Source organism: Acanthaster planci, linkage group LG09 (assembly GCF_054643075.1).
Source record: "Acanthaster planci isolate LZ-2023a linkage group LG09, COTS_SCS, whole genome shotgun sequence".
NCBI lineage: Eukaryota > Metazoa > Echinodermata > Asteroidea > Valvatida > Acanthasteridae > Acanthaster > Acanthaster planci.
In genome coordinates, this window is record NC_141785.1 from 18,344,886 (window position 1) to 18,361,906 (window position 17,021).

Genomic DNA, 17,021 nt, shown 5'->3' on the forward strand with positions numbered 1-17,021 from the left:
TGTAACAGAATCATTTACCTGTATTTTAATCAGTTCACAAACTGACAAATAGCAGCTCCATTCATAGCCTACCTCAACAACCACGTCCTTCCCTCTGCTTTCGTCTTTCCCCACCCTGTACCTGATGTCACCCATCTCCCACCTCTTAAAAGTACTCAAGTAGCACACAATCAGCAGTCATGCTTGTTCACTGTTATGCTATACTAGCGAGCAAAGTTTTCTGAAGCGTGTTGCGAAGTTTTGCATAGCGCACGACCGTGTTTTGTGTGAGGAAGGCTGATTGGCCAGTGACTACAACTGCTCTCAGTTTCGTCCAATGGTGTTAAGTTAAGAACTCTTCACTCACCACAGATACTGACCATACTGACAACCCTGAAAATAACCCTACAGCCCAGAAACAAAATGTCCCCTTGCGCTGTGTGTGACGTGTACTTCAAGCCCGCAGTGCAGTCTGGTGTATGTAGCATTATGCATGCAGCAATGCTTGCTCGCAACGCTGAGTGACGTACAGTGTACATGTGCTGCACGATTGTACACTGACAGAGCCGTCGCACACGACTGCTTCGCCGGGAGAATCAAAAAATGATTCTGTCATTCCTGTTAGGTAAGCCTAATGTTTGATTCTTTTCGTTTCATTTTTCTCACAAATGGCGAAGTATAATTATAAAGGAGTGTGTTACGAATTGTTTCAGGTGTGCAATTATTCACACACTTCTCGGGAAGCTTTTAGGCATGCGATGGCGTGGGAGTGCCATCGCATGCCTTAACACGAAAGGACTGGGGAGTGGGGGGCTAGCGCTTGGCATCTTTACCTGCAGCACCAGCGCCTTGTGCTTCTTGAGCAGATCGTTGAAGTCCTCCTCCTGGTCCTCTTGTCTCGTCTGGACATCGTTCTTCTCCCGGTTCAGCTGGGAGATCTTCTCGTCCGCCTGAAAGGAGATAAACATGACCTAACATAAGACACTGGGGATACCAGGGAGCTATGGGCTTTTTTCCTGCGGTGGCCATATTACAATGTACCTGACTATTCTGCTGTAGCTATAGGGCGTGCCTCACTCTGAACATTTTTTTTCATTTCGGCCCAAAAAGTGACCTGTTTATCAATATCCTATATTTGGAATTGCCCATTGGAGCACAATCCTAATTTAAGGAATTTTTTAAAAATTATACCAGGACTGTAAGACTGCCCGCATAGGACAAAGGTCAATTTCACTGAGCTATTAGTTAGACAAATTTGCTAAGATCTGAAATTTGCTGGCCAAGAACAGAGTTAGCCAAAATGTGACACAGAACGCTATGCTTGTGATTCTAAACCCATGACCAGATTGCGGTTCTCAGCTGATTTGTAACACGCAAAATGACTCTGCAGTAATTTTCTGCTTGGCAGAAATTGGGCTCCGGCTCAGTGCATATTTGCTACAGTATCCATTCATTAACTACGTCCTGAGCAGTAGAGGTCTGAATGGTTACTGTCACTGATGGACACTTTGGCCCTTTTTACATTATATGCCCACACTCAAGTACGTTCCCTGCATTGTGACAAGCTCATACAGTTGTGCACATTCAGATGAAACCCGGTTGTATGCACTATGGGTACCTCCTCAGCTCTCATTCATGAGCTACAAAGCACAATCCACAATTTGCACAATCCGACATTATCTAAAAGCGGAAAATCTTCAATGTCCCTACAAATAAAGATCCTGGAGTACAAAGGGTTAACCGAGGATAAAACAAAGTGTACAGAATGACAGGTGTACCCAATGAATGGCAAGTTCTGTACCTCAGCTTTAGCCCTGCTGACATCCTCCAGCTGGTTCTGTAGCTCCGTTAGCTCGTTCTCCATGCTCTGCCGGGCCTTCACCGCAGCCATGGTTGCGTACTGAGAATCCTCCAGCTGTTTGTCATCAGATGAAAGGGAAAAAAAAGGGCATTTGAATTCATACATATTCAGTGACCCCCACAGCCCCAATCCGTCAGTCACGCTGATTTTTTTTTGCTTGTGTCCAAAACATTTGGATTTGCTCCACAAAAAATTCTTACGTCATCAATTCAAAGAAACAGAAAATGAAACTTAAGGAGGGGGGGGGGTGAAATTTTGCTTCCCGACTTCATTTCTTCCAGTGTGTTCAGTTTTCCATCAAAGCGGTGAAAGTGGTATGTACAAAAGGCAGAGAACTACGGGAGATCAGCCATGGTTGATGGATGGGTTAGGACACGACTGTACCGATGTCGCAGGCCAGTAGTGAAGATGTTATCGAGATATCCTGGCTCTGTATATTAATACCATGGAATCCCCCCCCTCCCCAGACATGTCTGGCCATTACCTCATTCTTCAGCTGCTTGATCTTGGAGCTGCTGGGTGCCGAGGCCTTCTGCCTCTCTAGCATGACCTGGGCGTCGTTCAGCAGTGCCTTGGTCTTCTTCAGGTCTTTCCTCAACCGCCGCTCCGTGTCGCGGTCTGACGCCCGCGGGTGCTCCTGCAGCTCGGCCAGCTTGTGCTCCAGGTCCCGCTTCTGCCTCATCAGGCTCTGCCGCTCCTTGTAGTCTTCCTCTATCTGGTTCTCCAGCTGTTTCAGCTGAGAAAATGGAAAAGAGAGGCAAATCCTAATTTGTAGCAGAGCAAACATTTGCTCTGCCTGCACAGGGGTATATTAAGGTGAAACCTGTGTCCATCATTTTATACCCACCCAAACTACCTCATCTTTCCAACTATGGAAGGTCTTCAGTGGCATCTCTCTACACATCCTGAGCCTCCAAATCAATTTGAGCTAAGTTCTGCTTGTCAAGTGGCACCTCTCTCACTTCCAGCTCCTACCGAGAGGTCTTTGTTACCATCACAAATCCCACCTACAAGCATTACTACTTTGTCTTTGTCTACTCTAACAGACCTTACCTGTTCTGGAAGATGTTCCTAGACCTCCTGCATCCCCTACTGAGAGGTCTTTTTTACCATCACAAATGCCACCTTTAGGCACCACTACTTTGTGTTTGTCTACTCTATCAGCCCTTACCTGTTTTGGAAGGTGTTCCTAGATTCCTTGACCTCCTCCAGCTCCTTTTAAGAGGTCAATTCCCGTCTATATCCCATCTGAGTCTTCTAAAAGCACCTTTGCCTACTCTCCGAGCCCTTACCCTGTTCTGGAAGGTGCTTCTGGATGCTTCCACCTCCTCATCCTTGGCCTCCAGCTCCTTCTGGGAGGCCTGCTTCTGCTTCTCCAGCTGCATCTCCAGCCTGAGCTTGCTCTGCTCCAGCTGCAGGATCTTGCCAGCCTGCTCGTCCAGCTCCTCCTCTTGGTCCTCAATCTTGGCTTCCAGCTCCCGCTTCTGGCGCTTGATGGCCGCCACCTCCGTCACCTCCTTGCTGCCGTGGGAGGACAGGTCGCTCATCTCGCACCGCAGCTCCTCGATGCGCTTCTCCTTGATGCCCACGTCTGACCGGATATCCTTGGAAGAAAAAAACAGACCTTGAAAGTGGCTTGATCTCTGATCCTTTCTTGTGACGAGAACTTACTCATTCAGCGAGGGTAAATAGTTAATGAACTTCCCCTGTCTTCACCCAGAGAAGAGCCCTGACCAAAGACGAGGATTGACCCATCAGTCCCCACTTTCAAAATACACAGATAATGTACCTCACAGGAGCTTCCTTTTCCCATTGATTTCTAACCTGTTCCTGTCTACCACAAATAATGTTTAGTTTACAGAAAAGCGGTTTATGGACGAATGCGAAAGTAAACGTGTGGTAACTTGAGGTTTTATCTTGAAGTGCAAAATGCTGTGAAATAGCGTGAAACCCTGAGGTACTGCGTCCCATTGGTATTAACTATTGTCACAATAGTGAAGGAAAAAAGCACAAATTTCCTTTCCCAAAATGTACCGTTTAAGTAGAACGGCAAAGTCAGTGACATGATAAAATGTTGAAAATCTCAGCATGTTCCTCCTGGCCCTTGGTCTCTGTAGGTGTTAACTTCAACATTTCAACCGTCCCAACCCCTAAAAAAACTTCAAATCCCCTAGTTCCTCAGTTTGACGCCAATAAGTCAATTTATTTGTCTTTTACCTCCAACTCCTGCCGGAGGATATAATTGTCGCTCTGTAGGGCTTCCTTCTCTCGTTGCAATCTCTCCTTGACCAGATGCTCCGTGTGGAGATCCTGCTGAACTTTGTGAAGCTCAGCGTCAAATCTAGACAAGCCAAGCGAAATACAGTAAGCTTGACGAACAAAACCAAAAAGACATTAAACTGTGCTCCTAAAAGCCTTCATGTTGGTGTGTGTACATTTGAAAATAAACAATAAACATGCAAAGAAAAACATGGTAATGCACCTCGCTAGAGTGTAAGCATAATATTTCTCAAAAAATGCATCGGTTACAGCTTTATCGTCAATTCATACTTTTCAGGAAAAAAAATCTGGCTTTAAGCACTTGCTAAAAATCATGAGGGTACAACAGCTCTTGCTACTAATCCTCCAATTTCATAATAATAAAAGTTCTTGTGTACTACCAAATCCGCCTAAATTGGCATTCTAGGTGCTTTACACATAATAAAATCATTAAAATGATCATAGCAAAGTAAACCTTAGATCAAAAAGCAACAATTTAAAATCGACTTAAACCAATAAGCAATTTTAAGAATCTTACATGTAAATACACAAGTTAAGCCAACCAGGAATAAAATATCAATCTAAATTTACATATTACACGTTAAAAGTTCAAGTTCAAAATGTGAATTAAAACACCAAAATTTGAACAGGAAAAAAAAAGTAAATGTACAGAAACAACGTAAGAGCATACAGACACAAAATATGGACTTGGACAAACACAGAAACAAAACAACAAGAACAAATAAGACAGAATAATTTTACATACACTCTTGGGGTTAGGGTTAAAAGTGTGGCTGAAAAAAATTTCAGAATTACTCATGCTTTAAAAGTAATTCGTCAAGTACGTCACATAAACGACAGTTTCCAACTGGACTGTATGAGGTACTGAAGCAGTGTTGGACTGAAAAAAAAAAAAACAGTTTATTTACAATTGTAACCGTAACCCTCAAGCCTACTTTGGTTAGAAACCCTGCCAGACACATGCAGTCTGCATCATTTGTCAAAGTGGCTTGCCTGCCCAGTGTAACAAGATCCAACAGGTCAACTCTCCCCAAGGCAAGACAGCCTGGGAGTCTGTGGTTGCCAATCACCACAAGATCAAACACTATTCAATGAGACAAGCTCCCATTGTCTCAACATGACCACTCTGATTGGCTGCTATTGATAGGCAGGTGCGTCAAAGTGCATCAGACTTAGACTTGATGGGCTGTGCTGCTTCTGGCAGGGTAAGGGATAAAGAACTGAATTACCGTTTTTTTTCACTTTCATCACATAAATTATTTCCATGACAACTTAAGTTCAGAATCTAATCAACGTACTTACTTTCTTTGCTTCTTTTCCAACTCAGAATTCCGTGCCTGCTGAGATTCTAGGTGGAGTCTGGTATCCTGCGCCTCGCCTGTGAGTTTCTGCACTTTGCGCTTCAACACGCCGACCTGCTTCCGCTCCTCCTCAACCTCTTCCACAGCCTCTGCCAACTGCAATGGAAAGCAAGGTCATTGATTCTCATCAAACTTGGAAAAGGGCCACATAGCTGAAAATTCACTCCTTGCAAAGGGGAAACATCCTTTCAGGGTCCGATTCTAGTGTCAATCCAGATAACTTCAAGAATTTGTGTTTACGTTCAAATTCACCATCTTTGACTCACTGCATGCTGCAAGCTACACTCGCCCAGTAAGACCACTGGTTCCCCATGAGAGGAGTGAAGGTTCCTTGTTCAACCGGAATTCAGAAAAACTGATATATCCCCCAATAATCTTTTTTTTTTTCTTCCTTTTTGCTATCACAAAAAAAAAACTGTGGTCAAAAGGAAACTGTTCTATTGAAAATTTCAGGGCTGCAAAAGCAAACAGAAAGTAAATAATAACAAATACAGAAAGGACAAACAAAACCTACATCAAGTAATAAAGTTTCAGTGTCGTCCAGATAAACCTTCAATGTCCCTCAGAGTGACTGTTCTTAAAAAATACCGGTTACTTTTATTGTCCTTACCCGTCTATCTTGCGCCTTCTTGGCCGCTTTCATGCTCTCTATTTCTTCCTCATGCTCTTGCTTCAGCCGTTTCTTGGTGAGCTCAATCTCTCGTCTCGCTTGCTCATACTTGCTTCGGTAGATGGAATCTGAGTTTTAATAAAAAAAGAAGATGGCTTTCTTACTTCGTCAAATTCAAACAAACATTTGGCTTTCTTTCGCCAGTTTTTTAAATCAAGAGAACCCCCACCCTTCCTGAATTTCAAGCCCCACCCTTTGACTAACCCACTTGCACCTGCACTATCGCTTCTTATGACGATAACCCCTCCCCTTTAGGTTTTAAGCTCCCCCCATCATTTCTCACCTTCCTCCTCATCGCTGCTGCCCATGTCTCCATCCATGTACGAGGACCGCATCATTCTGGACTCCATCACCTCCATGTCCAGTCGCTCTGCCTTGCGCTGCAGATTCCCATGGGCAACCTGAAAAAAAATATAAACAGATTTATAATGCATGGCATTATGATTCCTTTTGTCACAGTAACAACCTCTCATAGACTAGAACACAGTTTCATGTCTGAGGACTGTTTCCAAAAGATGTCCTTTAGAGGACAACAAAAGAAAAAACTGTCCTCTGAAAGTAGTACCGGTACAGGCCAATATGTGGACAAGTGTTTTCAACTGTAAACCTCCCATTGTTTAAGTTGTTGGAAAATATTCTAACTGGCTTTGCGCATGGTTTGCAACAGTGGACCTTCACATCCAACTGAGGACTCTATAGTCCTTACTTATCATGAATGTTTCGTGAATATATGCCTATACAATCTCACATGCACACATGAATAAAAAGAAACAATACAGCAAAATGTGTTAGCTCTTGCACTGAATGTCGGGTAGCATGCACAATCTTATCTAAACGATCCAACTTGGAGAAAATCTTTTACACTTGCCTACCTTCAACTCTTTTAATTCCTTCTCCAGTCGCAGCCTCTCGGCCGTTTCCCGCTCTAGCATCTCAGATGCATGATTGGCCGTTGTGTGTTCCTCGGTAAGATCGGCACTCATCTCCGCCAACTGGAAAGGGAATAAAATGCCACACGTTGATCCAACATCTTCAACACTGTTGCTCTAACTTTCAATTGGAACATTCGAACCTGTTACCAATTTTTTGTACGGTTGTTTGTATGCATATGTATGTTTTTCTTACTCTGTAATCTCTGCGGAACACTCCTGACCAAATTCTCTCCAACAACTGTTTACAAGTTTGACCAAAGAAGCTTGGCTTCTAAAACTGTTAACACACTACACATGCCAACAAAACTCTGGTGTGAGGAACACGCTTTACATGTGCACTGTACATGCAAAATTACACGTCCATGTGACCACATGTGGTTGGAGAGACAAATAGCCTAAATATAGAAGCACGTCCGTCCCTGGGGAAATCATGACAGGAAAAGGAAGGGGCGGGATCTTGGGGGGTGTTCACTGCAAGTCACTGAAGGAAGGAGGAAGTTGTCTGTGTTGGAAGGGACAGAGAGTAGGTGACCTGATCTCACAAAGCGAGTCTTAAGGCCACTCTTCAGTGCTTTACTCTCCAGTCTACATTAGAAAGAGCAAACCGAGCTCTCTGTTTTGATGTGTCACTCAGCTTGGCAATCTGATGACATTGGACGTTTATGTGGGCGAGAAATGTTGAGGATTCTCATTTCTTTACAAAGTGGAAGACTGTTTTGGAAGCCCTCATCTCAACGAGGGCTCCAGCAACATGTGACTTGTTTTGTTAGGTTGGCTCACGTCTCAGTTTTGTGCAGCTGACTGTATCTTATAGTCCTTGGTGTTTGGTGTTGTCTGCTGAGGAAGCTCCAGCCAATCACTGTATACATTGTGACATGGTACCAATCAACATACATGTACATCAACATAGCTCCTACATACATGCAAATCCCCCGGGTACATACTCCCCTAAGAGCTGAGGTGGTATATAGGAATGTTTGCTGGGCCTAGTGAGCAGGGTAAGATTGTATAAAGTGCATTGAGAGTCTGTCGGTGCTGAAATGAGCTGAATATGAGAACCTTCATGTCATTATTATACTGAGTAAATCTTTATGAGCGTTATGAGGTTGGCATTTTTTTTTTCAAGCTACTCAACTCTTTCAGAGCACTGACAGTACATTTGGTAAGTCAATGACAAAAACCAAAGGTAAACATTTAAATCAACCAAACATAAATGCTGCCCAAATTTTAAATTGTCAATTTTATCGAGCACAAATGTTAGAGACCGGGGCAAGAAGTACATGTAACCTCTGTGAGATTTGCTTTGGCTTCTTCTTTATATAGTCCCATTTAGTGCACCAACAAGTAGAGGAAAAAACCCAAACAAACACAAATAAAAAAACTGGCCTGAATCAAGAGTTTCTGCAAGAGCTTACCCTTGCCTCCATCTTGTCGTGATTGTGCTTCAGCACGTTCCGTTCTTTCTCCAGCTTTTCTACTCGTAGTCGTAATTCTGTCAGCTCGTGCTGTGGTAACAAAGAAGTTCATCCACAAACTTACAGTTAGCCTAAACTTGTTTTGCTTAAAGAACATCAGAAGATAGCACGGATTCATACAGCACGGGAGGCACATTTTGAATGTGGGATTTTGCTGGAAACTGGCGGGAAACACAGGAACATCTTGATTATCCAAAATGTGAAATGTTTGAAAGAAAATTATTCAGATGCCAGAAATAACCTAACAACACGAGGATACCAAACTCACACTTGCAACATTTCTCTTAATTTGTCCAGATGCCCATATCAACCTTTTGGCTATCAACACAAAGCTGCAAGAAAATTGCTGCTATGTTTTCCTTCCTGTGATTGAATGTTTGGAAGTGTCACGCGCTTACGTCCTTCATTTTGAGTTCCTCCTCTGTTCTGTGGACGTCTAACAGCGGCAGCACCTTGGTTACCAGTCGCCACCAGGGCCAGGTGCGAACAGCAAGGAACTTGCGGACATTGCGCTGGATGGCGGTGATTGCAAGATGCTGGATCTGTAAAAATTCAACAAAAAGCCCCGACATCAGTTTGAGATTTCTGTCTTTTTTGTGGGCCACATTCTCTTTAAGTGTCTCATCGTCTCATCATTTTCTTCCTCATCTAATCTGGAAACCTGAGGGTGAATAACTTGAATCAGTGGACTACATGAGTTTGGTGAGCACAAAAAGATTTGCCTGCAGTGTTAGTCAGCTTGCCAGTCAAAATATCTGTGGACATTTACGGAACGAGTGGCTAAGGATTAGTCTTCGCTGGCTCCAGCCTTTTGAGGAGATTTCGACCATGCTGACTGGAAACAGTGAAACCAAAGACTAAGCCGAAGCCATCCATTTCGTAAACGCCCTGCGATTTAACTCTTTCCCCCGACTGGTTCTTTCTGGTGATTCAACTTCAGAAAAGAGCTGCTAAGCTGAGTACACTGCTTAGCCCACTTGCATGTGGGTAATTCCAGAAATTAGGGCTCCATTTTTTTTCTTATCCCTGTCACATCTGACATACGATTTTGTAAGTTCAGAATGCATTGTGTAGTTTCTAAGAGTGTTGAATTAATGCAAATTACCTGCCCAAAAACAGTAATAGTTTGAAATCAATGCCAGTAAAATCTCCATGTCAAAAAACAAAGATCAGATGTAACAGGGACACGAAAAGGTCATCCTTTTGGACCCCGTATTTCTGGAATGACCCACGTAAGCGCTGAGTGAAAGTTATGGAAGCTGAGAACTAATCAAGGTATGTGCACTACATGGCACTGAGGCAGATAGCCAGCTTTTGCTAAGCAAATAAGTTGTGTGCTTAGTACTTCTCTGTGCTTCAATGTCCGTGAAAGTGGGCACCGAGCATTTTCTAAACTCCTTGTCATAGCAGAAGAATGTTTGCTAACAGTAAACGAGGGCTCACTCCTGAAACTGAGGATTTTGTGCTGAGAGAATTGTTTCATAATTTCCTCTTGCACAAGTACTGTAATATGCCCAGAAAGCCGAATGCCAATCAAAAGCAAAGAATTCTCGTTAGCAAAGCTATGAAACTGGACCAAAGTCTATCTTACACACACATAATCTAATACAAACCTGATGCGTCAGTTAATTTTGGATTTTTTGCCCTGCCCGACATGTATTTTAACACTGTATGCCCAAGAGGGCTTGTGAAAAAACCACAAGTGTACTTGGGTGGGACTCAAACCTACGACCTCCTGCTTATACTAGTGCAGACGTCTTAACCACTCGACAACCAAGCTTGCCAGTGTCAGCTGGCTGGTTCAAATGAGATGTAGCAGCGGGTACCGTGAACAACTATTCCAAGGATGGATTTGTGCGGGGGAGATGTAAATTAATTTGGATTTTTTTGCCCTGCCCGACGTGTATTTTAACAGAGTATACTCTGTGTTACACGTCGCACAGGGCAAAATCCAAAATTAATTTACATCTCCCCCGCACAATTCCATCCTTGAAATAACTGATGTGTCGGTATATTTCCCCTTGTAAAATATTTCTTACCTTCTAATAGGCTTCCAGAACAGAGAGTAAAACCCTCCAGATTACACAGCATTCCACGACAAGAATATTGCGCAAATATTCAACAGTGCAAGTGCTGGGAGTGTACAGGATGTTTGCTAATTAACAGCAATGGTCATACTGTACAACAGCAATGACTAACCCATGTCCTATTGTTCATTGATCTGAGAGCTCAGAATATGGCCCACCTTGTCAAACCTGAGCCCCCTAATCTGTCATGGTGAATGTTAAGTGCACATGCACCGTTCTTCAAACAGAGAGGGTCCTCCAGTTTATTCTCTGGCAACTGCCTAACGAGATAACGTCAGGATGGGTCTTGGACAAGTTAATAAATAACCTCCCCCCTATACCATGGTGGGTGATAGACTCATATCAAATCTGACCCAGACGCTGACTGCTAATAAATAATTATGGGAGTTAATTTATGATGATTCTTAAATAAAATTAGATAATTAGATTGGGTTTCATGAAGCCCCGTTGGTGAGTGGAAATACCAAATCATTTAGCAGTACAAAAACTAGATTAAGTTCACATCGCTGTTCCAGAATTATACTTACAATGTAGATTTTGTAAGTACACATTTTGGGCAGCAACACTTACCACAGAAAATCACTCTTTAAAAAACTGACACAAAACTCTCCATCCTGGGACTGGCTTTGTGATGTGACCCTATGCTGGAAGTCTCCTTATAAGGCATCTACAAGGACGGGTGAGACCTACATGTAGCACAGTTCATGGAGCATGGCTACTGGTTCAAATCCTGCTCCTGCCAATTTTCTTAGAGATTATTTTCTTCATAAAATGCACTAATTTATTACAGATGATTCGTAATAATTGGACAAAAATCCAAGCCAGACTAGAGATGAGGTACCACCTGGAATTTTACCAGTATTTCTGTCACCGGCCTTGCATTACATTGCCTCGTTGAATGATAACGTAATATGTTTTTACAGTGGTGCATCAGCGTAATGCATCAGTGTAGTTTGAATGATTTTTTTGCAAAGGCAGGTCTTGTATGAAATGTAGTCTGCAAGGCAGCATGGATAAAAAAAAAAGCCAGTCTAAGTAATCAGAAATAAGGGAGGGCACACTAAAGATTAGACTTTTAACATTTCAAATCATGGAAATGTAGTCAAATAGCTGTGTCACCAAGATACTAAGGTTACACATTGAAAATGAACATAAGTTGTCATGATTGATTGGTTTAAGTTTGGTTTTTCCTTAGGTTAATGCATTTTGTATGGGTGGTCCTAAACTTCTGCAAATGACTCTAACTCTGTCTCTTTCACTAAAAATGCACATTTTGATGGCTGGCAACAAGTACAGTGCACACCACAACACCCCACAATGTGGCTTTTAAATGCACCTGATCTAACTATTTATGTGGTGTGTCATATAGCAATGACAAAACAAATCTTGCCGTAATCTACTTATCAACAACTGATCTAGCATCATCGGCATGAATGCAGAATGTTAAATGTTGGCAATCAGATAAATACTGTGTAATTAAGTTTATCTGCGATGAGTCAAGCATCAGGGACACCCGGCCAACTCTGGCAAGTGAGAGATGAGTGATCATAAACAGAAACAGATGGAACAAACCCCTTAAATTTGATAAGAACCTATGACCGAGCTGGACCAAGGGAAACCAAGCAAGCATTGCACAAAGACATAAACAAAAGCAAAAAAAAGGGCAGCAGTGTTACACAGTTTAGCATGCAACAAACTGCCTCAACTACCTCATAGACTGGAAAACCAGTCCCAACACAAAAATCATTGAACATTCCTGAAATCTCCACGTACTTGACCAAAGCATTATACCAGTTATAGTCAGGCATAAACACCGTAGGCCAATGACTTTGTATTAACATCAATATACTGCTTTGACTACTGGTAGGCTTCTTCACAATGAAGTGATCTTGTTAAAGAAAAATGAAAATAACATGTAAAGGTGATCAGGTACCAGACATCAATGCCAAAATCTAGTTTCCAATTTTGGCCACTCTGGCTTGATTTTCTCTTACTCAATCTGACTAAAAGCAAAATACTGTGAAGAATTACAGTGTACCAAGTGAGAGCTTTGAACTTTGTACCTTGAGTTGTTTGAATTGTTTTCTGCCCAGGTATCCTCGACAGTAGGACTGGAACTCTGTGATCGTCTTGGCTAGTCTCTCATCCCGATGGTCCTCGAGCTTCACCAGGGCACCAGGCTTGAAGAAAATCTAACAGGGGAGAGAAAAAAAACGGAAGGTGGAAAGACTTCAAGCTTGGAGTGTGATCAACTGCTTGATGCTATTTGAGCAGAGTGCCACCACTGCATGTGGGAAAGCCGCTCAACTATGAATGATGTATTGCAGTCAAGCAAACGGCAAGGCCTTGCTTACTGCAAAAGGGCAAATGACTGCTCACGGATACTTTTGCCCCAAGCAACCTATTGTCTACAAGCATACGATGCAGTGTGCTGAGGAATCAGTGTTCGTGGAAGACTGACCGTGCGGAACTGAACATTGTGCATAATAATGGCACACCATAGTCCTTTACAGCTGGCTTTGATTTGACACCATAACTGAGCAATGCACAAGAACAACGCTCTCATGTTACCAGACAAACAAGAGATGCAAGATGCTATTTCTGTCTCATACATCCACGCTCAAGTATGTCCAATTGCTCCTTCACAAAGTCAGTTATTCAAATTCAGGATTTGCAAGTTACCGGTAGATGGTAAAATGTCAAAGGTCATGTAGAAATGGTGGAAACTTTGCTCGACCCGGCCGACATTTTCGGTAAAAGAGCCAGGTTTAACAGATGCGGAAAAAAAGAGAGAAAACTCTAGCTCCAGCAACCACAAGGTTAGTGAACACAACATATGCTAAAAAAGCAATTTCCCTGTTCCCCGAAAACAAATTGCATATAATGTTTTAAAAACAACATTCACAGACAGAGCACATTGTTTTCATTGAGTGAGGTTTACGAGTAATAAGCAATAAATACTTAAACAAATATCCTGGACATTTCAATTAACACTGTGAATATCCGATACTTACAGAAATACACCATTACAATGACAGGATCATACACAGACAGACATCAATGAATTTAATAGACCTACAAACCTAAATTACCCTTCAAAGCAATACACAGCTTCATACAGTTCCCTGCATACTACTGCTCTTCATGCGCTAGTCGGCAGGCATATCCATTCTATTGTACAATGACTTCAAGTGTCCTCAACTCACATTGAATGACCTGCCACTCACCGAGCCCAATATTTACAAGACTCCTTTGTCATGTTAATGGAGATCAATTGCCAGATATATGGACTTGCCCAAATCTTAAATGGTTCAGGAAGCCTGATAAGTTGCGCGTCCATGAATGGAGACAGAGAGCTAGAGACACCTGACCCTTGTTGTCAGGTTACAGAATGGTGACATCGATACAGTCTTTGGAATTTACAAATGGGGAATAACTTCAGGTGCTCCACTGAGATGGACTGGATTATAAAGGAGCAATGATGTGGGTAGTGAAGTTCTCTGTATTTACAGTAAATGACAAGCTGATAATCTGGACAGCTGTATCTGTGATATAACTTTGCACTGGGGACAGGATGTCGTGCAACATTTATGCAGCAACATTTGCTGAACTTGAAACATGTTAAACTTTTGCAAATTTAAAGCACAAATATTTGCTCTGACGTCCCAAAACCAAGTTCGTGTTGCCTTTCATTTTAAGTACAAACTGGCCTATACAGTGCATACATGTACATGTGGGTGTACGTATTCTTATCAAAAGTATTCCACTGTGGTATCTCCGTGAAGTCCAAGCATCCATAATGCATTTCATTTGCAAAAGAACAAATAAACTGACAGGGGGTGCAATCTATGGGCCAATCGTATCTAGATCCTCCAAGGTCTCCTAGCAACCAATTTCGGAACCTCAGGCAAGGCGCAAATAAGTCCGGTAACCCAACACCTCCATGGACACAGGTATACACCAAACAGTTACCTGACTCTGAACAGAATTTTAAAGCGAAAGCTTACAAATCTAGATCTGCTTGTCAAGCCTCAATCATAGGACTTCATATCAGAAGTTTAAGGGCTTACATTAATAAATAATTCAGTTTTACTCAAGCATTTTACAAGAGTATTTTAGCATGATGAATAATGAACAAAAATAAAGAAATCGGTACATAAACAGGGCACACATGTATGTGTAGGTGTAGGTGTACATGTGCATATGCGGGCCTCTCATTTCTTGCAAGTTTTACACCTGAAAGATAAGGATCTTACTTTCCTTTGTTCATTGTTTTATAACTACATTCATCGGGTTAATGTATGCATGCATGAGTTTATTTCCATTTCTCTGTTGGTTCATAAAAGTGGGAGAACTATGGTCACTCAAAGCCTTACATATGAACATGTACAAATGTACACCAGACAATACTTAACAATACATGTATGTAATTATAGAGAATGGACGTATTTTTATAACGATATCAGCATATTGACACATTACTGTGAATTATTTCTACAACACATGCACCAATTAGCTTGTGAATTAGTGATGCAATTATGCAAATATGCATGAACCCACCTGATCACTGGGCAATGCTTGGTGTGGTTCGTACCGCGCCACCCTGAGTTTGACGTCTTCTCTGCTCAACACCACAGCAAACACTGACATGTTTGCCACCAACATGAAAACATCCGAATCAAATCAATAAAAGGACAAGCCTCCTGAGCATTGCATCAGTTACACTCATGAATATTCATCAAATAGCAAGCACAGTCACAACACCGGAGGGCTCTGATGATCAATACACTTGATGTTTCCTCCATCATAAATATGCATGACTTGCTCTCAAAAGTGAATGTTTTGACACGTCAGCCTTTCAATCAATACTTCACAGCCTGTGAGTCCCTGGAAGCTGAATTAATGAATATGCAATGAAGCTGTGTTCAAATCAAATCAATAATATTCAGCCCCATGGAGTCACCCTCATGAATATGAATAAGACCCACGCACACAGCAGTCATCATGAAGAGGCATCACGTCCTTAACAACATCATCATGAATATGGAGAGACCTTATTCGTGCCCAAGACACTGCTTGATCTGTAGTGGCAATGTGTCCACACAGTGCTTCCCTCATGATCTTGATTTTCGAGATCAAACTCAGGAGAACATGGCACCAGTATGAAGCACTATGGAGAATAGCACGTGATACATGTACATGTAGGTCAGTGAACTCACTACATTACATCAGCATAATTGCAGTGAACTCCTGACGTTAGGGAAGTGCATCGCGTAGTATACCAACTCAACATCAACAAGAGAAGCACATCTGCTCTGCTGAGATCTCCCAGGCTCGATGCAAGAACAGACTCAAGATGGCATGCAATATACAATAATCTAATTTACGACATCCCGCTTGTTCTTCCACGTACGACGATGTAAGACTGGAAGCTTTGTGGAGCAAAGATGGTCTCAATTTCCATGTTCATCTGCAGCCAATTTCCAATGCAGGACGAAGAAACACGACCCAGGGGGATGCTCATTCCCTCAGGAAATGTAAAGTGATTGGTTTCTTCTGTCATTAGACATGACAGATTTTGATCATCTGCGTCATCCAGGCTGACCACTGGCAAACAGCTAATGGAAGTGGCTACATTGCCACTATGGACAGCCAAGCTTTACTTTAGCACCAGCCACTTCGATCTGCTCTGATTTCAAGTCAAGATATTGCAACGTCTCAAATCAGGTTATCCGAAGTAGACTCTGGATCTATAATGACCCACAGGAAACCAAGACAGGTGGCCAATACAGCAAGGTGCAGAAGTCATATTTTGTGTGATTTTTTGTTGGATGATGGCCGCAGTGAGCGGGCTCCTCAGCTGTCCATAGTTCATGTATCCAGTCATCAGTAGACGCTTACATGTACTCGCAGTCTTGTAACTGAGTTTGGAAACTTGACACAAGACCTGTAAAACCAAGTCTTCAATTCCCAGAGAAAATAGAAGCTCTACTTTGACGACAAATTGCACTGCTTAGTGACACCAAGCTGAAAGAGTACATACACTAATGTAGACGCAGCACTGAAATAATTCATCCTTACAAACTTGGACAGCATACATCCCGATGTGTTATTCAAATGCCACTTGTAAGCTGCTGATGTTATGTTACAAGGAAACAATGTACACGTATGTGGCATAGAAAAGAAGCCATTGTAGTTGGCAGGGTGGTGAGAAAAGCACCATGTGCTATCACACACTTCAACCTGTCATCAGGAAATCTGTCAACAGATTATGACACAAGGCCAACATTTGGCAGGGGCTGAGATAAAGAAGACAGGAAGCTTATCTCTTTTATAAGGCTAGACCCACTGTAAAGATGTGGTCAGGCCTAGCTGG

General features: G+C 42.3%; 1 protein-coding gene across 4 annotated transcripts in view; it reads right to left on the reverse strand.

The window, feature by feature from the left end:
- LOC110976551 (unconventional myosin-XVIIIa-like) overlaps positions 1-17,021 on the reverse strand; it is a 105,843-nt gene that overhangs the window by 52,610 nt on the left and 36,212 nt on the right. For all 4 annotated transcript variants that reach the window (XM_022229914.2, XM_022229913.2, XM_022229911.2 and 1 more), the window contains 12 exons: positions 12,709-12,837; positions 8,957-9,100; positions 8,499-8,588; positions 7,024-7,143; positions 6,435-6,552; positions 6,092-6,219; positions 5,423-5,577; positions 4,058-4,181; positions 3,133-3,444; positions 2,325-2,576; positions 1,781-1,894; positions 813-929 (listed from right to left, as the gene is read on the reverse strand). In XM_022229914.2, coding sequence (XP_022085606.2) covers positions 813-929; positions 1,781-1,894; positions 2,325-2,576; positions 3,133-3,444; positions 4,058-4,181; positions 5,423-5,577; positions 6,092-6,219; positions 6,435-6,552; positions 7,024-7,143; positions 8,499-8,588; positions 8,957-9,100; positions 12,709-12,837 — 1,803 coding nt within the window. The remainder of the gene's footprint in view (positions 1-812; positions 930-1,780; positions 1,895-2,324; positions 2,577-3,132; positions 3,445-4,057; positions 4,182-5,422; positions 5,578-6,091; positions 6,220-6,434; positions 6,553-7,023; positions 7,144-8,498; positions 8,589-8,956; positions 9,101-12,708; positions 12,838-17,021) is intronic.